Source organism: Capsicum annuum, chromosome 9 (genome assembly GCF_002878395.1).
Source record: "Capsicum annuum cultivar UCD-10X-F1 chromosome 9, UCD10Xv1.1, whole genome shotgun sequence".
NCBI classification, from domain to species: Eukaryota; Viridiplantae; Streptophyta; class Magnoliopsida; order Solanales; family Solanaceae; genus Capsicum; species Capsicum annuum.
The window spans coordinates 54,089,159-54,110,858 of NC_061119.1; the positions used below are offsets into that span (position 1 = coordinate 54,089,159).

Here is a 21,700-nt window from a genome sequence, read left to right on the forward strand (position 1 = left end):
TACATGTGTAATACATTTATCGTGAAATCAGTATGTGTGTATGTTTTATTTAACACCAAATGAATAGATAAATAAGACGTTTTTGTAAATTCACCATTAATCACAATTAATTAACAATTATTCTCAACATATTAAATCACTTAACTATAATAAATTTATACAATTTCATATAAATATCTAGTTCAGATAAGTATGGTGTTATGTTACACATTTGTGCTAAAATAAGTATGTTTAATAGGTAGAATGGGATAAACAAAAATAAAATAATCCCTAAGATATCTGGGTAATCCTAGATAAAATAATCAAGGGATTAAATAAATATCCATTATCCAACATGCAATATAAAATAATCCAATAAAATACTTAAAATTATTATCCTTTTCCAATACAAATATATACGTGACCAACATGTCCAATTTTTTTGTTAGGTAAAATCTTTTTAAATGGACCAAACTACCACCAAAGATCAAAGTCCTAATTCTTAACGAGTCCTAAGAACTCACCAACCCCCAACACACACGCACATCCCCCTTCCCTTCTTCCTCCTCTTTTCTCACCAAAAAAAAAAACAATCTTTTCTATATAAATGCATTCAATTTATCCTCCTCAACAGCCCCATCTCATTCTTATTATTTTTAATAATAATAATTATTATATCAAAATGTTTCATATAAAGAGCTTGTTGTAAGTATACAAAATACATTACATTACAACAAAAATAAAAAGGCTTATTCTTTTATCCCCTTAATTCAAGATTCTTTTTTTCCCCAATGGAAGCTATTGGATTTACCAATAAAATTCAACCGCATTCTTCATCTTTTTCAAATACCCATTTTGGATTAATCAAATTTAGGAAAACCCATTCAAGATTTGAGCCAAAAATCCCCAAAAAATGGAAAAGTTTGAGTCTTTTTGGTGGAGAAAGAGAAAAAAGATTATTGAAAGAGGAAGTATTTTTGAAGAGGGATTTTAGTGTGAAGTGTAGAGCAGAGGGGATTGAAAGGGGGTTAATGGTAGGTGGTGGAAGAAGTGAAGAAAGAAGGGAGTTGATGGTGGTGGCTGAGAGATTTAAAGTAGTGGCATTAATGGCCTGTGTTATGTGTTTGTGTAATGCTGATAGAGTTGTTATGTCTGTTGCTATTGTTCCTTTAGCTGCTAAACATGGTTGGAGTAATGCCTTTTTGGGTATTGTTCAGGTAAATTTTGTTTTTTTATTACTTATTTTATTGGTTCTGTGATTTTTGGTACTTTATTCCAATATTGCACTCTTGGGCGTATGTGTGTGTGATGGTGGGGGAGGTGGGAGGTACTGGGAAGAATCAGTCTTTGTGCATTTGTGGTTGATCAGACTGGTTAGCTGTTATTTACCTGTCAAGTTTGATGCTTCATCTCTCTATTTATGTGAGATCTCTTGGATTTTGAGATTCAAACTAACTTATTTTTTATGTAATTTTTAAAATATATCTTTTAAATATTATGAATTGCAATCATTATCAGTTGTATGTAAATTTTATTTCAAAATGATTGCAAGTTTATGTTTGAGAAAAGGCATCATTTCTTTCAAACCCTTTCAGTAATATTATATTCAAAAATATAATAAAAATTATTTTTTAAAAAATTGAACACCCTTTTTCTTCTTTTCTTCTCCAAAACATCAACAATAACAACACTTAAATTCCTGCATTATCAACCTCAAATTCATTCCTCACTCACACTCTTCTTTAATTTTTTTCATTTTCCTCCATTAACACCACCAAAAAACAAATATAAAGACATTATTAAAAGATTTCTCCATCGAACACCATCTTAATGATTTTGTCACTGAATCATTTATCATTAATGAAATTTCTTTTGACTTTTACTTTTAAATTTTTTTAAGAAGACAATTTTAAATAGTAAAAGAAATAAAAAATTATTTTTGTGTTTGAACAAAGAAGAGGGAAATGGGGGGTTGGAAGGGAGAAAAAGCGAGAGGGAGGATTGGAAGGGAAGAAAGAATGGGGGATGGGGGTGGGGCTGAAAGGGGAGAAAGAGTAGGGGGTGGGAGTGGGGGTGAGGTAGGGCTGGAAGGGGAGAAAGAATGGGGTTTGGGGGGCCGGAAGGGGAGAAAGAGCGGGAGAGATTTTTTTATTTAATATATGTATATAAAATATATATTATTTAAATATATATATATATATATATTAAAATAGCACATATATATTATATATATATATATATATATATATATATATATATATAAAAATACATAAAATAGTATGTGAGTGGGAATTATTTTTTTAAAAAAATATTATAATTTCATACGTGGCAATGACCTGACACTAATGTGGCATTGATTTCTCCATTGTGAGAGTAATATTTAATTTTGAGGGATAAAATAAATTTACTTTAAAGATATTAAGAAGGTAAATAAATAGAAATTTAATTTAAGTGCTAAAATACATTGAGCGAATAAGTTGCGGATAAGGTCGAGGGAAAAAAAATCTTTTCTCTTTGTGTTTTTATGTGACCGCCAAATCAAAAATCTCATATCCAAACTGTACCACATGAGGTAAAGGAAGTAATAAATAAGAATACTACTCAAATAATAGAAAGCAAGGCAAGGCCTAAGATGTGGTCATTCAAGGTACGCCTACCGCGGTCAATAAAGCGTGTGAAAATAATGAGAAATAAGAATTTAATTTCAGTTGAGAGAAAAAAAATGATCGGTGATTTTTTTATTTAAATTTTAGTGGACAAAGTTACTCAGTAATCCGTAGGCGGTAACACTTTTAATGAGATGAATTCTGTAGAAAAAGGTTCATCTGAATTTTCAAGCTTTGTTTATTAGGAGATTCACATTAAGGAGTCGTTTGGTAAAGTGTATAAGATTAATGTAAAATATAATATATTAGTAATGCTTGCATTAGTAATGTTTGTATTAGTTATGCATGTATTATTTCTTATACATTATTTGATTTGATGTATAAGAAATAATACATTTTATATAATTTCTATGAATGAAATGTTTGTTTACAAAAATACCCTTTTTTGATTTTTTATACTTTTTTGTAAGAAAATTTTTTTGTCATATCAAATATAATTAGTATTGTTAAACTAGTATATAGAGGTTTCAAATTAATTGCAAAACCTTCGTCTTTGCGCATGAAATATTATGCCAACGGATTGACATAATCGAAACAAAAATAAAATATATAATGTAAAATTAAGAAATAGTCTCAATTTTTTTTAATGTTTTTAAAGACTCTCGAAGCAAAACAAAAATATATTACAATTATTTAAATCAATTATTCATTGTTGTAGATTAAAATGGTGGAAAAGAATTGTAAAATGTTTTGAAAAAATTCACTATTGCAAATTAAAATGGCGGGAAAAGGAATGGTGAAATATTTTGAAAGGAAAATTGAGGGGTATTAAGGTCATTTAATAAGTTAATGCATGTATTAAAGACTTTGCATTACTAATACATAGAAAATAGGTGGTATTAATAATACACACCTTAATACACAATAGAGTGTATAATTAATGCTTGCATTAGTTATACATTGACTAAAAATTGTACCAAATAAAGTATTCATAATACACTTTAATTAATTCATGCATTATTTTGCCAATACACTTTATCAAACGACCCATAAGTTAGAAAGTGGGAATGGACTCTGATTTGTGTGGGGACCCTCTATCCTGGCCTTTGTGTAGTATACTAGCCGCCTTACGCCGTGCTACGCACGGTCCAATGTTGATCCTTAAAATTTTTACGTTATGTATAATTCTATCATTTAATTAAAAGTTTTATTTGTTTGATTGATAAATTCTAAGATGGACATATAATATTATATTTAGATTGATGAAATTTGTATAACGATATTTTAAGTTGTTCAAACTTTTATGACATTGATAGTCTATTATATCTTTTAAATAATTTAAGTTCTTAATTATTGTGATTTATAATATTTTTTTTCTATTCTACTAATTAGAAATGACATAGTAAGATTATTATAAAAAATACTTGTGAATTTTTTTTAAAGTGGCTCCATATAAGACGTCATGTTAATTTAAAACATCAAAAAATAATTTATCATTTTACGTCTATTTTACTTTTTTTAATTAAATATTATTAATTTTTTAATACTTAATTGATTTATAATAATTAAATATGAGTAATTTAGTAAAATTACGATTGAAGCAGTTGAAACAGTCATGTCATAAATATCTATTTTAGTTTTTTATTAAATATTATTAATTTTTTAATATGTAAATGACTTATAATAATTATTTAGGGGTAGTATAGTAAAATCACGATTGAAACAACTGAGATAGGCATGTCGAACATGAGCAGCTTGCTTGAGCTACTTATTGTGACTTCTTATATAGGATACTAATAATATAATTTTTTAATGCTTAAATAACCATAATAAATAATTAGAAATGATATAGTAAAATCACGATTGAAGTTGGAAAGCAGACAGGTATTAAAAGTGATATAACATAATAACTATAAAAAATTACTTGTGTAAATAACCTAAGTGAGCCTCATATAAGATGTCAAGCTAATTTAAAACATCAAGAGTTAATTTATTATTTTATGTTTATTTTATTTTTTATTAAATATTATTAATTTTTTAATACTTAGATGATTTATAATAATTAATTAGGGGTGATATGATAAAATTATGATTGAAACTGCTGAAACAGACATGTCAGAAATGTTTATTTTACTTATTTGTATTAAATATTATTAATTTTCTAATACGTAAATAACTTATAATAATTAATTAGGGGTAATACAGTAAAAACATGGTTGTAGCAGCTGAAGTAGGCATGTCGACCTATTGCCCGCTTCAACATGAAACTCTCTAAAATTACTTGTGAAAATAACCTAAGTGAGCCTTATATAAGATATCAAGTTAATTTAAAATATCAAGAGTTAATTTATGTACTCCCACTTATAATATAAGGCAGTAATATTTTTGAGAGTTTTGTTGCTGCTTGGGTCCCTTGTCACTTTCCTGTTAAGGACTATTTCTTAAAACAATGTTTCATTGGGAACTTTTTTGCCAGCATATTTACCGCGTAACTTGACAGACCAAGCTTAGGTAAATTGAAAGAACTTACCTAAAATTTTTTTTTAAAGAAAATGCTCTATTTCATTTTGAACTTATCCAAAATGATGTAGACATACTTCAATTTAAAAAAGGTTCTATTATTTCTGAACTAATTAAAAATGTAATTTTAATACCTAAATGACATAATACATTGAAGGGTCCATGTAGATATAAGTGTGTGCTACATAGATATTAAAGATGTTAAAATTATATTTTTAATTAGTTTAGAAATAATAGGATCCCATTAAGTTGAGTTTTATTTCATCTGTTTTAAATATAATATAATTAAAGGGTGAAATAGAATATATTTTTTTTTTCTTTTTAGTATTAATGGATATTCGTTCACTTTATTGAACCTTGAGTCACACCCTCGCCTTAAGGACAAGTCATTTTTCCTGCTTGTAACATTGGTAGGTAGAAGCACCTAACAACAATTGAAATTGAAAGCCACCTACTAATCTTCTTCATTTATTACTCATTTAATTTATATTACAAGAAAGTTTTATTAATCATTTCTTTGACGCAGACCTTCTTTTCTACTATTCCCTTCATTTCACAATAAATAAATTGTTAAATTTTGACATATATATAAAGAAAAAAATATTAAAGACATAAATTTAAACACAACTTTTTATTTTTACCCCTAAAATAAAAAAAGTTGACTTTATAATACCTTTTCATAAGTTAATTGATTGTCAAATCATAAGAATAAATTTAAAAAAAATATTTATTTATTTTAAAATACCAATAAATACCTCAACAATTCAATGATGGAGTACTAGTTTGGAAATAGAACTTTTCTTTTCTTTTTCTTTTTGGTGGAGTATACAAGAAAAGTATGCCCAGAAACTCAATGCTCCTCTATTTTAAATGGACTTTTCTAGGTTGATCTCTTAGTCAAATCTATACGATCTGACCAGTGAAATACTTCCTCCGTCTCAAATTGAGATGTCACATTAATTAAGAAAAATAATTAATAATATGTCTAGTTTATTATAATACTTTATTAAATGTTGTTTACATTTTAATGTGAAGAAAAAATAATTAATGCAAAGGTAAAACATGAAAAAAAAACATTTTGTCTCTTGTTAATTAATGAAAAAAGATAAGTAAAATGAAAAATCAAATTAAGAAATTTGGGACGGATAATTTGACTCGGAGGGAGTATTTTTTTTTGCTTATCTATTTAGTCTTAGGCAACTAAAACTCTATTATCTGGAGATTCTTTCTGTTACTTTTTAACTTTTAAAGTACTTAGATCATCTATCATTTTGAAGTGTCTAAAGTTAATTTTAGCAGTTGAACTACTAATAATGTATCAATTCAACAGTACCGGAGTTATTAAAAGTTCGATTATTTGAGAGATGATGATCATTTTGAGCCAACGCATACAGATTATGTATGCCAGTAGCACTATAAAGAGGCAAATGATTTGATTGTGAAGAACAATTCTGGACACATCTTAATTGTGTACATCCATATTTGATGGCTTCGAAATCTTAACTAGTAATGCTTGTAAGAATAGTGGTTTAAGACGCAATTGATACTTGAAAAGTATGCTCATCTACCAGAGACCACTACAAATAACAAGTACTAAGTTGCAAAAAAATTAGTTAGTGTCTGAGCAAGAAAGGAAAAAACCATGATCCTTTGGATGTCTTCAACTGCAAGAAAGTATATCCAAGAGTATTCTATGTATAACAATTATGGTTCATGCTTGAGGTTTTCCCTTGATATCATATTTTTATAATAGGAATATTTATGCTCCAAACAAAATTTATAATTGATGTAGGTTGATGCAGCATGTAGTGTCAGTTGGGTGTGTAACGGATTTGTAGTTAATAGCATCAATTTAGAACCTACTCCCAGCTGCTGCTGCTTCAGACAGAGTAATATAGTTGACCTGCCCGTCGTTCATGTACATAGGAAGAAATGTCAAGATTATTGTAAAAAAGTTATAACTAGGCTTTGCATTTATTGGAAATATTTGTTGTCTACGATGCTGATGATGAAATATCCTTTGCTAGTCATCTTTTCTCTGGGGTTACATCTTCTCCTCAGTGATTGGAGGAGCATTAGTCGACAAATATGGAGGAAAGAAAGTGATTGCTTGGGGTGCAGCTCTTTGGTCTCTGTCCACTCTCCTTACTCCATGGGCAGCAAATCACTCCACAATAAGTCTCTTGGCCATTCGTGCTTTCTTTGGTCTTGCTGAAGGAGTAGCTTTGCCTTCCATGAACACTCTTTTGTCCAGGTAATTTGAATTTCTTATGGTAGCCTAAACACCTAGGACCTTAATTTGCTTCAATTTGACAGAGCCAAGAATTTTGTGTATTTAATTTTCCAAAACACAACAATGTTCTGACTTACTATATGGTTTAGAATATACATGATATTCTTTTTCAAAAAGATGAATATATGCGATAGTGTTATCTGTACAACAACAACAACAAACCCAGTGTATTCCCACCTAGTGGGGTCTGGGGGGTAAGATGTACGCAGTCCATACCTCTACCTCTGATGAAGTAGAAAGGCTGTTTCCGATAGACCCCCGGCTCAAGACACGAGATACCACACAAACACATAGTAAAGCACAGAAGCAGATTACATAACATAAATACGGTACCCATAAGTAATATAAAACAGAGGAAAGCAAAGGAAAGCACACAGATTCGTAATAAAACATGGAACACGGAAGACGGAATCATAACAGGAATAAAACCCCCACCAAGTAATTCCCTACACTAGCGACCCAAACTGGCTCTAATCCTCTGCCGAAATTCGCGCCCTCCAGACCTTCCTATCTAGGGTCATGTCCTCGGTGAGCTGTAACTGTTCCATGTCCCGCCTATCTGTACTTAACGATAATTGGGGACCATAATTTATTTGAAGTTGACTCATTTTCAGCTTGTGGTGAACTGGAAGATACTCCTTATAAATGCTGAAAAATGGTCTTCCTATTTGATTTTCAATGTTGTCATTGGCATATTCATTGATTTGAAGCTTTTGTGCTGAAATTGTAGGCAGTGACAATGACTTATGATTTAATAAATCTGGTGATTCCTTGTACATTTTTTTTCACTACAGCTTGAAACACAAATCGCGGGAAACCTCTATGGCTTTATGTTACTGATTTTTTTGCTTCTGCACAGCAGCTGAGTTTGTATGTGCCTCCAATTGTGCAGGTGGTTTCCATGCCATGAACGGGCAACTGCTGTTGGAATATCCATGGGTGGTTTCCATCTTGGAAATGTTGTGGGTTTGGTGCTAACCCCATTATTTATGACCTCAATTGGAATTTCTGGTCCGTTCATCCTTTTCTCATCTCTCGGGCTTCTCTGGCTTACATCATGGATTAGCCAGGTGACCAATGATCCAAAAGAAAGCAATTCTATCACAAAAGCAGAGTTGAGGTTAATCCAAGCAGGAAAATCAGATTCTCCTACTTTACAAAAAGGAGAACTTCCACCACTGCGACTGCTGTTGTCAAAAATGCCCACTTGGGCTATTATCTTTGCTAACGTCACTAATAACTGGGTAGTCCCTCTTTCTATGACTAAATGTTGTTACTTTTGGTAATAAAATGTAGAACTTTGAAGATTGTATAATGACCTTTAAAACTCTTTAACTTGTTGCAGGGATATTTTGTTCTTCTCTCCTGGATGCCTGTTTATTTCAAAACGGTGAGTCATAGTTCCCTTGTTTAATTTGCCGTTTCGCCTTTGGCAACAACGAAGATCTTGCATGAATTCATCTTTCTTAGAAGATTTTAAAAAGTTCCCTCTATATAATATGTTATAAGTAACATTCTTTAACTTGCGGTTGCAAATGTACTTGGACATAAAGTGTTTTAGACTGAGAGCCTATTATTAGAAAACCTTAAATGTCTTGCCGATATCTTCTTGAATGAAAATGTTTCCATTGTTTCTAGGTTTTTAATGTGAATCTGAAGCAAGCAGCTTGGTTCAGCGCAGTGCCTTGGGGCACAATGGCAATCTCGGGCTATGTTGCTGGAGCTGCATCAGATTTCCTAATCAAAGCAGGGTACTCATTGACCTTTGTCAGGAAAGTCATGCAGGTAATTTATCTTCCCAAACAAGATTCATTTTCCTTTTATTGGGAATAAAGGGCAAAGGGAATTTACTTCTTCGAGCGATTTAATATGTAATTTGTAGTTTGCATTGTCTACAGAGATCACAAAATAACGACCTATAATAATATGGTGTGTTTGAAAGAATTACACCTTCTTTGATAAGACAGTCATGAACAGCAAGTCATCTATTACATTTAATAAAGCACAAGCGTAGTTCTTCATCCTCACACTTCTACTCTTCACCTTATAGATAAAGAATTTTTTTTTGATAATTCATTCTTTTTTGCTATTTGAAGGGGTACTGCTAATCTAAAATCTGAGTCTACTATTCATCTGAATCTGTCCACTTTCATGATGTGTATTGGACTTTTAATGGAATTCCCACATCTATTTTGTTTTAAACAATTGCAGTCTATCGGTTTCATTGGACCCGGGCTGGCTTTGCTCTGCTTGAATTTTGCCAAAACACCTGAGGTTGCATCAGTGCTGATAACTTTATCCCTGAGTTTCAGTGCTTTCAGCCAAGCTGGTTTTCTACTTAATATGCAAGTAAGGCAACATCACTCAATTGAATACCCTTCTACAATCTCACAAGCCAGTGTTGATTCTTCATTCAACTCATCTCTTAAGATATTTAGTGATAGTTAGCTTTACTTTGAAAATCAATTTACTTAGCTTGCCTTTTTTTTTTTCTTGGACAGGATATTGCACCTCAGTATGCAGGATTTCTACATGGTATGTCTTTACACTAATCTTGCTTCTGCTACTCTAAGGGGTCGTTTTGTTTATGGTCTAGTTGTCTATTACATATAAAACAATAAATATATTCCCTTATAAGTTATACCAGAATTAGTAATAAAACCTTCGGTTTCCAGTATGTACTCCATATGCGAGTAATCAAACATTCTGTTAGCTTTAATGATATACTATTAGTTATGCAGGATTTAATATCAGAAACTAGGCGTTGCATATGTGGATACGGAGACTCAATTTTCATATATTTCGAACAAAATGAGACCTCAATGTGCAGCTAACATGTTTTCTACTTGTGAAACAGGGATTTCTAATTCAGCAGGAACATTAGCAGCTATAATCAGCACAATTGGAACAGGGTTCTTTGTACAGTGGCTAGGATCCTTCCAAGCATTCTTAACTCTCACTGCTTGTCTCTACTTTGTCACAGCCATCTTTTGGAATATTTATGCCACTGGAGAAAGAGTTTTTTAGACTACAATATATGGTCTAATATATTCTCCATCATTGCTTATAAATTCACATGAGATAGTAGGAAGGACCACAACGGACATCCTTTTACAAATATTCCATTTTTTCTTTTCACTCAATCTTAGGGATGTGAGTGAGCAATATGTTTATTTATTTTTTATGGGTAGTTAACTGTTTTATCTTTTCAGTAACAAAGGAAAAGAAAAGCATACTTGTTATTTTAACCCTTGTAAGCATTTAATCATTTATTAGAAGCATAGACTACTTAGGTGAAGAAAATTTCTGGTAGCATTATTGTTCTAATTCAATTTCTACACTGTGCAGACCACTAAATTTGAAACACTGTATGTTTAAAAATGATTTACACAACTAAGTAATTTTGAACGGTAATTGTAGGTAACGTAATTGATAATTTAAAATAAATGTTACGTACTAAATGAAATGTGGGAAAGCCCTCAAATTTAGGTATCCAGTGATACCTAAGGGGATTACTGATCAACCATAAATTTTGGAATATGGTACAAATAATTGGACAGATTCATCGAAAAAAAAAAAGTTTAAATAACATAAATACCAATCATTTTTGAAGTAATTATACTCTCTTCCACTTTTTAAATTACTTTACTCTCTCTTCCTATTAATATACATAACATAGCCGACATATACATAGCATTCTGTGTATATGTTGAGATTTTTGTAATATGTTTAGGGAGCTGGGATTTTTTGTAATATTGAAAACATAAGTTGTGTATTTGTATAATTTTTAAAAAAAAAATATCTTAGTTACAACTGATATATGTACATAAGCCAGGAGGAAATATAGAAATTTCGTGAACTGAAAAACCTAAACAAATATTATAAAAACTAAGAAAAGAGATTGTTTTTATAATCTTGTCCCAGTCAATTATAATAATTATTAATGTAGCTTGATGTAAACATCAGTTCTGAATAAGGGATTTTGAGGTAGAAGATTATCCTTCCAGTAATCTAACTCTCAAAATATGTTTCATTTAGTCTAGTTATGTGTAACACCATAACTAGGTATTCTGGATGGTGGAGACTCTACTACCTTAGGCAGATTACTTACTCTATCCCAAATTTTTTCTCGCAACAAAATTGGTAGTGGATCCTCAAAATCAGTCTTATTCTTCATAAAATCACTATTATTTCTCCTAAACTCATATTGCATTGGCAAGAATCGATGGTGACAGTCAAACCATGAGTTTTTAATTCCATGTTTCAAAGTGAATGCTTTTGTGTCTTCCATACAACAAGGGCAAGCTAACTTGCCCGCAGTCGACCACCCAGACATCATTTCATAAGCAGGAAAGTCATTTATAGTCCATATCAAAGTAGCACGCAATCTAAAGTTTTGTTTCATTGATACATCATATGCTTCCACACCTTCATGCCACAATAAGTTCAACTCATCAATTAATGGCTACAGATATACATCAATCAAAAATTTTGGATTGCGAGGACCTGGAATAATGCAAGATAGAAATATATACTGACTCGTCATACACAATTCAGGCGGGAGATTATAAGGAGTCACTAACACTGGCCAATATGAATATGGTGTAGCTGAGACAGAAAATGGAGTGAATCCATCAGTAGATAATCCCAACCTAATGTTTCTTGGTTCACTAGCAAAATCCGGATACACATTATCAAAATGCTTCCATGCTTCTCCATCTGACGGATGACATAAAACACCAAGTGGTCTTTTATTTTCATAATGTCATCTTATATGAGGGACAAAGCTCATTGATGCATACAACCTCTTTAACCGTGGTATAAGGGGTAAGTAATGCATCGATTTCACAGGAGCCTTCTTCCCTTTGGCATGTGTGACCTCCTTATAATGAGTCTGATTACAAAATTTGCAATGTTCTAAATTTGCATCTTCCTTATAGAATAACATGCAACCTTTCTCGCAACAGTGAATCCTCTCTGATGAAAGTTCTAACTTAGAAACCAACTTCTTTATTGTGTAGAAATCTTTGGGTAAGACAAGTTTATTTGGGTTAAGTTCATTCATATATCCAATGATAGAATTCATGTCCCCTTGAGAAATAGAATAATCTGGCTTAATACTCAGTAACCGAACAGTAACAGATAACTTAGAATGCACTGATCCTTCATACAATGGATGACTAGCTTCCTTTAATTGTTCATAAAAGTGCTTAGCCTCATTATTTGGTTTATTTTGAGCCCCCGAGTGTGTCCCAAAAAATTCCTGACCATCTCACTGTATCGTGAACTTTTAACATTATTCTCTCTTATTGAACTTTCAATATAATTCTTAAAAGCAAAATTATTAGTAGCACTACTCTCTTCATGAGTTGTCCACACAGTATAATTCAACATAAAACCCTTCTTATAACAATGTAATGTAACGATATCTGGACTCAATAACTTTCAACACTTGCAATTCCAACAAGGACACCTAATTGTCCCTTCAGTAAGAAAATCATTAAGTGTCGTTACTTTAGCAATGAATCCAGCTACCGCAGCTTTATATTCCTCCCTCAACCCTACACGGTTAGGATAAAGTCTATTATACATCCATGTACGATCTTCATTTTCCGTCTACACAAGAACGACAACAATAATAAGAGAGAAGAAAAACAAAAATAAGAGAAACAAAATAATAACAGGTTTATTTAGAGATGTTACTATGCAGTGGACACAAGAAGAAAACTAAGAGATTCAATATAACATAGTAAAGCAGCCAGCAACAACAGCATATTTTAATTAAAGGAAAAAAAATTATCAGTGAAAGGAATCCAATCCATGTGATAGCTTCACAAACAAGATAAAAGAAAGGAAAGATTTCAAAATCGATGAACCTAACACGCATTATTTCCATATATTTGATTAAAGTATTACAAACTAGCAGTAAAACCTTCTTTATTATTTTGTGACCTTACATGGTGAGAATTTTCTAAAGCCATATAAAGAGACATCAACCATAATTAATAGATGTTTTATGCCCTACAATCACTGAATCAAAGTTTTACCATATTGTAAGCTAGTAACCAATATAAATTCTAAACTAAACTTGAGGAAATAATCAAGCTTTTCCAATCACTTCCCAATTATTATCCTAATTTTTCACCCCCCAACTCCACCCACCCCCGTCGAGTTTTGGTATATCTCAGATCTGTCTTACATCTGGGATTTAGTGCAACAAAGCACACTTCAAAATAAAGTAAACATAACTCCATAAGCAACAATTTAGATGCATTTTTTTTTTGGTTTAGTTGTCCCTGTAACATCATTTAAACAGTGCATTGTTAATTTCAAATGGTGCCTGAGTAAACAATGACCAACACTTCTGCCATTCAAATGATCCTCCATCCACCCCAAATAATAAAAATAATAACAAAAAAGAGACATATGATGGCCTTGGATCATTACAAGAACAAGATCCTACAATGGTGGTATAGCTTATAAGAGATGTTAGAGCATTACACTTGTCCAAGAGTCAGCATGATACTAATAATCTAAATCAACCACACCTAAAGAAAAAGAAAAGTTTAGAACACTCTAACAACTATGAGTATCCATGTTTGCGCTCCCTCTAATCAATACCAGCCGTAAGGTGAAACACATAAATATACTAACTCCCAATTCCTAATAGTGAAATATTTATACACGAAAAGGGACAAACAACCAAACAAGAGAAACAGGGTAGTAGTTAGTAGAGCTGTCACATTTTTACCAAGTGATACATATTATGCTTGTGCATTTGTATTGCAATATTATACATAAGTTGCAAGGCAAGTATTATTCAGACACACAGGAACAAGTTGTGCTTGGACATTTGCGTCCAGTTATCATAACAAGCTGCATAGCAAGTAATAAGATGCAGTGCAATGAAAGTTAGAACAAAATGATAGATATATATATAATAGTAAACTTCATGAATCATAGACGCACTGTACAGCAGAGAAAATGAATTGCCAATGCTAGAATCACAACAGAACCTTGGAATACCAAATACTTCTTCCTACGACTTTCTCAACAACCAAATGCTAAGCCATGGTACAATTCTAGATCCATCTTAGTTGGCTTGAAGTAGAAATTAGCACACTTAGCTAGAAATGCAGATCAATTCAACCATTAACTCAAACAAGTTTGCAATGGTAGAAATAGATTTAGAGAAAGAATAGCACTACAAGACCAGATATTTTTCGAGTAAAGAACTGAAAACACTGAAGAGGTTTTACTATGACCTTGTAAAAATGACACTGAAGATATTTTTCATAAATTCTTGTACCACAAATGAAGACTAAGGGGGTCTGTTCATCAATCAAAGGTACTAAAAATAGACCATGTCCATAAACTCTTGTAGAAAATGGAACAAATTTTTACCTCGAATCAGTGAAGATGTATAAAGATCGAAACTTCTTGATTGGTCTTCAATACCATTGTTCAGCAAAATTATACCTTCAATATCGTCATTCACCGTCGCCGTTACCACTCCACCGTCGCTAATTTTTGAGAAAGAACGCTGTTATCACTCTACCGTGTCAATCCTAACTTAATAGAGAGACAATGTAGAGAGTCAGAGAGAGAATTGGGAAAGTAGTTGTGGTGTGTTTAGGTTGTATTAAATATAAATTTTTGACTGCTTTAGTTGGGTAGTAATTTAATATATTTAATTATTTAAATTTTCCGATTACAACAGTCGGTTATATATATATATATATATATATATATAATATTTAATTATTTATATTTCTGACTACGATGGTCGAAAATGCATAATTAATAACTTATTTAAATAATTATTTATTTTTTGTATAAGGGTCTAATTATATATTTAGTAATATATTTATTTAATTATTATATTTCCACTATAGTAGTCGAAAATACATATTTAATAATTTATTTAAATAATTATTTAATTTTTGTATAAGGGTCTGATTATATATATTTAGTAATATAGTTATTTAATCATTTTTATTTCTGTCTACAGTAGTCGTAAATACATATCTAATAATTAATTTAAATAATTATTTAATTTTTGTATAAGGGTCTAATTCTATATTTAATAATATCTTTATTTAATTATTTATATTTCAGACAACAGTAGTCGGAAATAAATATTTAATAATTTATTTAAATAATTATTTAATTTTCGTATAAGGGTCTGATTATATATTTAGTAATATATTAATTTAATTATTTTTATTTCCAACTACAGTAGTCAGAATATACATTTTCCGCAATTTACAGCTAAATATTCTGACTGTTGTAGTCACAAATAGTATCGAAATAATATTATTTTAAAAATAAAAATAAAAAGTAAAGTTTCCAGCCGAAGTAATCGAAAAATTGTGACTACTTTTTTTCAGTTGAAAATTTCAGTCGGAAAATAGCGAATTTCTAGTAGTGTTTTATCAAATATCAATTTTAATCAAGAACTAGCTTGAAAATTAGTTGAAACATGTAAATCTTGATTTAAATCTATTTATTCTGAAAAATAATTATTTAAAAAATATTTATTTAATTTTATTAAAACAAGATACTTGGGATTGAACTAGTTAATAATTTGTATCTAACTTAGTTTCAGTTTAGCCAATTTATTGAATTTGACAGTATTAAAATCAATTTACCACAATTGCAATGATTTGGTCGATTGATTTTCAATTTGGCAAAATTTAAATTTGACTGACTAGAATTTTAACCTAGGGATATTTAACAAATAACCCAATTTTCTTTTTTCTATTATATAGAAGAGATGGTTTCGACCACCTCTTCCAATTACCAAAAAAATCCAATTACTTTCACATAATTACATATCATGCCCCAATATATAATAATTTTATTATTTTATCATAGTGATTTAAATATTTAATATATTTTATTAATTTATATTAATTAACTATAACTACATATTGAAAATAAAATTTTTTATTTATTTAATTGTCTATCATGTTCAAAATTAATTTGTTGCCACAAATCATAATAATTAATAACTTAAAATATTTAAAAGACATATAGAAATTTTATTAACTCTTACCAAAAAACCCCTCTACTTCCACTTAATTACATATCATGCCCCAATATATAATAATTTCATTGTTTCATCATAATGATTTAAGTATTTAATATATTATATTAATTAACTATAAATACATATTGGAAGTAAAAATAATATATTTATTTAATTGGCTATCATGTTCAAAACTAATTTGTTACCAGAAATCACAATAATTAATAACTTAAAATATTTAAAAGATATATAAAATTTTTTTTGACTCTCATTATTTTAGCAATGCCACATAAATTGAAATAAAAGAAAAAGTACTGCAAATCATAATAATTAACAACTTAAAATATTTAAAAGATATATAAAATTTTTAGTTGACTCTCAAAATTGCATCGAAGCTACATAAATTGGGACACAAGGAGTAAATATATTATTTGCTAATTACGTAAAAATTATTATAAATCACAATAGTTAGCAAGTTAAAATACTTTTTTAAATATAGATAAAAGTTCTATTCAACTCTCAAAATTTTATCGGTGCAACATAAATTATGACAAAATAAAACATTATCTTAATTAATTGCAACTAAATATTTAAAGTAAATCAATTTTATTATTTTAATTGATTTTTATATAAAAAATAATCTTTTTATTTATTTATTTATTTATTTTAGTAAATTAAAATTTTAAAATATCTTTTTCCTTAAATAGAAATATTAATATTTAAACTTAACTTTAAAATTTTAAATTACAAAATTAATAAATTTAATTTAATAAAATAAATTTCTAATGAATATTTTCTTAGAATTTGTGTTGGGTCAATATGTATCAAGTTAAAAAGAAATAAAGAAAAATATATAGTAAAATTTTATTATTGTGAAAGATAAATATAATGCACTATCCAATAATGTTTAATAATATCATATTTTGCATATGCAAATATAGCATCCCGTATTTAATTAATATATTATTTCGGTGAATTATCGATGATTATTTTTGGATATGATAAAATTATATTAATTTTTATAGTAATAACATAATTAATCACTCTTAATTAATTATTATGAGTCATCTAGGTATTAAAAAAATAAATAATATTTAATAAAAAATAAAATAGACATAAAATATGAAATTCACTCTTAATGTTTTAAATTAAATTTTCTTCGTTCGAACGATGATTTTACTATATCACTCCTTATTATAAGTCATTTATGTATTAGAAAAATAAGAATAACAAAATGATATGTCAACATAAAATATTTGATTGACTATCAAAATTATATTAGTGCCACATAAATTGGAACGGGGCAGAAGAAGATATAAAGCAACATATATTATTTGAAATTGAAATAAAAAGTACTGTAAATAACAATAATTAACAAAAAAAAAATTGATCGACTTCTACTTTAGCTGCTTCAGTCGTGATTTTACTATATCACCCCTAATTAATTATTATGATCATTTTAGCATTGTGTCACATAAGTTGAGATAGAAAAAATATTATAAATTACAATGATAAAAAATTTAAATTATTTAAAAAATATAATTAGCTTTCGTCGACTCAAAATTCTGGACAAGGAGAGTAGCATATATTATTCAAAAATTACATAAAAAGTATTATAAGTTACAATTGTTAACAACTTATAATATCTAAAAACAATTTAATATGTTTATATTTCAAAAAAATTACATGAAAAATACTAGAAATCACAAAAATTAACAACTTAAAAAATTTAAAAGATATAAAATATTTGGTCGACTCTTGAAATTATATTAGTGTCACTGAAATTGGAATAGAAGAAAAGTATTATAAATCACAATAATTGAAAACTTAAATTATTTTTAAAATATAATTGACTATCAATGCCACAATAATTTGGACAAGAAAAGTAACGTATATTAATTTAAAAATTACATAAAAATATTATAAATTAAAATAGTTAACAACTTAAATTATCTAAATACGTATTAAAATAACATATGTTGAACTCATGTTAGATTCCGGATGAATCATAGAAAACATATGCAATCCTTTTATTAAAAAAATTTATTAAAATATATCAAGATTGAAAAGACAAATAAATATCTTAATGTGCACGGGCCATGCTCCTCTAGTCTGTTTAATAAGCCTAACCTCTACCCATTTTCAATTTTAAATCCCCAACCTCTTTATTTTTTAAACCAACCCATTGACTCAACTCAAAGCAACAAACCAACCCATTGACTCAACTCAAAGCAACAATTTCAATCGACTCGACCCACACACTAGAAACCTCCTTTCTTCTCCACTAAACCCAACAAAACAACAGCAATATTGAATAACAACAACAACAACGTACAATAATAACATCAACGTGACTAACACCAATCCATCAGAACCATAGCCCCAAATTTCTTTTCCTGCTTGCGATTTATCTTTTTGTATTAAAATTCGTACACAGAGCATGAGCCTCTCACTAGGAATGGTACCCATGATGTTATACAAGCTCCCATCTTGTTCACCAACATTGAACTCCCTCGAATCAAGGGAGGGATAACATAGAACTAGAGAAAATGTCTATTACAAACTCTATCATGTTCCAATTATGTTTAAATTTTAAAATTTGATATGTAAATTTTTGTGCATCTAGATTCTAGAATCAATGGATAAATTTTTTGAACAAATAATATGATGAAAAATTTAGGTAGATTCAAATTGTACATAGATTCAAGTTGTACATAAAGAAATAAAAATGAAGAGAAGTCACATTGGCATATAGGAGACCTCTTAACTCAATCATCCATATAGTGGACCTAATTTATTGGATCTGTCCGTTAAGTATTATTTTTCATGAGTTTTGCACTGATGCAGATCCATGAACTGAGGAGTGGGCGCATTTGTTTGTATTTGCACTAATGCAGATTCATTTTCATGAGTTATACACTGAAAAATATTTAGTGGCTTAATCTCAGGGGTATATTTGTTTGTGTTTCTTTTGTGGCTAGCGTCGGGCAGGCGAGTTAGACCAGGGTGTGTTTTATATTTCAAAATAAGATATTTAACGTTGATTTGAGCTTTTCAATTAAAAGAAGGGTACATGTGAAAAGTTTCTTAATAATGAGGGTAAATTTAATCTCAAAGTATGACATCGAAGGTAAATTGACCTCAAAGTATGACAAAGGATATATTCAGTCAATTTTTCAAAATAAGGGGAATAAATTTAGCCCCAAAGTATGATAACGGGGATAAATTTGACCATAAAATATGATAAAAATTAAAGAATATATTTAATCAATTTTTTAAAGTTGAGAGATAAATTTAACCCTCTTTTTTGTATTTTAAAAATATTAATTTGATCCATAATCTCTTTGACCCTAGGCTTGGTCAAGATATCACCAAAACTTCATTCCATACTTATTTGACAACTTTTGTTCAATTTTCTCAAAAATATTGAACTTACTCCCAGTTGTCAAAAGTACCTTCAACTTTATTTTTTTTTTTGCTTTTACAGGGGGGTAAAGGGCCTAATGATATCCAATTACAAAATTGCCAGAGTCAAGTAACAATATGACAAAATGGGACAAAAGGTACTAGTCAACATGGAAAACAAGGTAAAAATGGGACCAATCAACATAGTTCTCAAACCTGGTAAATTGTTTGTATAAATAGCGTAAATATCAACTTTTTTTTTTTAAAAGTAATTACTCTCTTTTTTTTTTATTATTATTTTACTTTCTCTCTTTATTAATATGATAATATAATTGATATATACATAATATTCTGTGTATATATTGAGATTTTTATAATATATTTAGGAAATTAATTTTTTTTTGTAATAATAGAAATATAACTTGTGTATTTTTATAATTTTTAGAAATTCTTTTGCCATCACACATCTGGTATTTGTTATTTGACCATGTTTACAAAAATCACTATTTCAATATAATCCCTTCAAACCACCTCTTGATCTGTCCATAAACAGTGAATCAGAGAACATTCATTTAGCCTCCAAACTCGAAACAACACGCACCCACCTTTTCCTTTGTGATTTCTTTACCTAGCAAGGCCCACAATTTTACATATTTTAAAAAAAATTAAAAAAATTCACATACTTGGTCAACCACACCAATTTTTCTTGGATCTTGCTACCAAACTTTGTGTTTTTGTCATACCCCAAACCTTAATTTGTTGAATAGATTTCTGGGTTTTTAATCGTAAACTCCAAGGTATTGAGTAGAGAGCTAGTAAAGCCCAAGAAAATTGATTCAACTAAGTATTTTTGGGTTCTTGAACTGTTTTTCTTGGTAAAATATTTTATGGGTTATTGATAATTAGTTCCAAGATTTGATCTTTAATCAAGAATTCCAATTTTTAGGGGTTGTTTAACTGTGTTTCTTGGTAAAATAGTACTTTTGGGTTTTTGATTGTGAACTCCGAGGTATTGACATTAGAGCCTATAATATAATTTAACTGAGTAACTTTTGGGTTCTTGAACTGTTTTTGTTGGTAAAATATTTTTGGGTTTTTGATGATTAGTTTTAGGTAAATAGGCTGCGTATAAAAGACCCTTTTGGTCCGGCCTTTCCCCATATCCGGTGCATAGCGAGAGTCCGGCCTTTCCCCATGCCATGTGCATAGGTGCTGCCCTTTTTTTTATGATTAGTTCCAAGGTTTCATCTTTAATCAAGAATTCCAATTTTTGTTTTGGTTTGATTATTTGCAGTTTGTGGGGAGCTATGAGTTTTAGAAGTATGGAGGAGTTTTGGCCTCACTACATGAACCAGCACTCAAGACCAGCAACAAGGCGTTGGCATTTTGTCGGTACACTTTGCAGTATGTTATGTTTAGTGTATACAGTGTTGTTTAACAAGTGGTTTGTGATATTTGTGCCAGTTCTTGGGTATGGTTTGGCCTGGTATAGTCATTTTTTTGTTGAAGGGAATGTTCCTGCAACATTTGGACACCCTTTTTGGTCTTTGTTATGTGATTTCAAGATGTTTGGTTTGATGCTTACTGGTCAAATGGATAGAGAAATCAAAAGGCTTGGGAAAAGGCCTGTTTTACAGGTTTATTGATATACTTGTAATTGCATCAACAAATGCTTTTTCTTTCTGTTCAGATTTACATATTGATATTGGATTGTCTAGACTTGTATATAACTCTACTGTTTTTTGTCAATGTTGCAGTGTAACATGTTTTTTTTTTGGGTTATCCTAGTGTTGTTACTTGATGGTACAAACTTAATATAAGCACATGTTATGCATGACTTAAATTTTATGATGCTACAAGTAAGGG

General features: G+C 29.7%; 2 protein-coding genes and 1 long non-coding RNA gene across 6 annotated transcripts; 2 read left to right on the plus strand and 1 right to left on the minus strand.

The window, feature by feature from the left end:
- The first annotated feature begins 473 nt into the window (after window positions 1-473).
- On the plus strand, window positions 474-10,713 carry LOC107842785 (probable anion transporter 3, chloroplastic). The gene is made up of 8 exons (XM_047396794.1): window positions 474-1,196; window positions 7,133-7,359; window positions 8,291-8,642; window positions 8,744-8,788; window positions 9,037-9,183; window positions 9,610-9,747; window positions 9,900-9,933; window positions 10,256-10,713. Exons 1-8 carry the CDS (start codon window positions 771-773, stop codon window positions 10,423-10,425), a joined length of 1,539 nt encoding a protein of 512 aa, XP_047252750.1. The 5' UTR covers window positions 474-770; the 3' UTR covers window positions 10,426-10,713.
- Window positions 10,714-12,784: 2,071 nt separating this feature from the next.
- Window positions 12,785-15,062, minus strand: LOC124887323. Its single transcript, XR_007044810.1, has 2 exons — window positions 14,803-15,062; window positions 12,785-13,014 (listed from the first exon to the last, which is right to left on the minus strand). It is a non-coding gene; the product is annotated as an uncharacterized LOC124887323 (long non-coding RNA).
- Window positions 15,063-20,289: 5,227 nt separating this feature from the next.
- LOC107842106 lies at window positions 20,290-21,616 on the plus strand. 4 transcript variants are annotated; one of them, XM_016685884.2, is made up of 2 exons: window positions 20,290-21,043; window positions 21,129-21,616. In XM_016685884.2, exon 2 carries the CDS (start codon window positions 21,142-21,144, stop codon window positions 21,478-21,480), a length of 339 nt encoding a protein of 112 aa, XP_016541370.1. In that variant the 5' UTR covers window positions 20,290-21,043; window positions 21,129-21,141; the 3' UTR covers window positions 21,481-21,616. The 4 variants fall into 4 exon arrangements, with proteins under 4 accessions (XP_016541370.1, XP_016541372.1, XP_016541371.1 ...); XM_016685886.2 differs by having other exon boundaries at window positions 20,290-20,843; XM_016685885.2 differs by having other exon boundaries at window positions 20,291-20,709.
- Window positions 21,617-21,700: the final 84 nt, after the last annotated feature.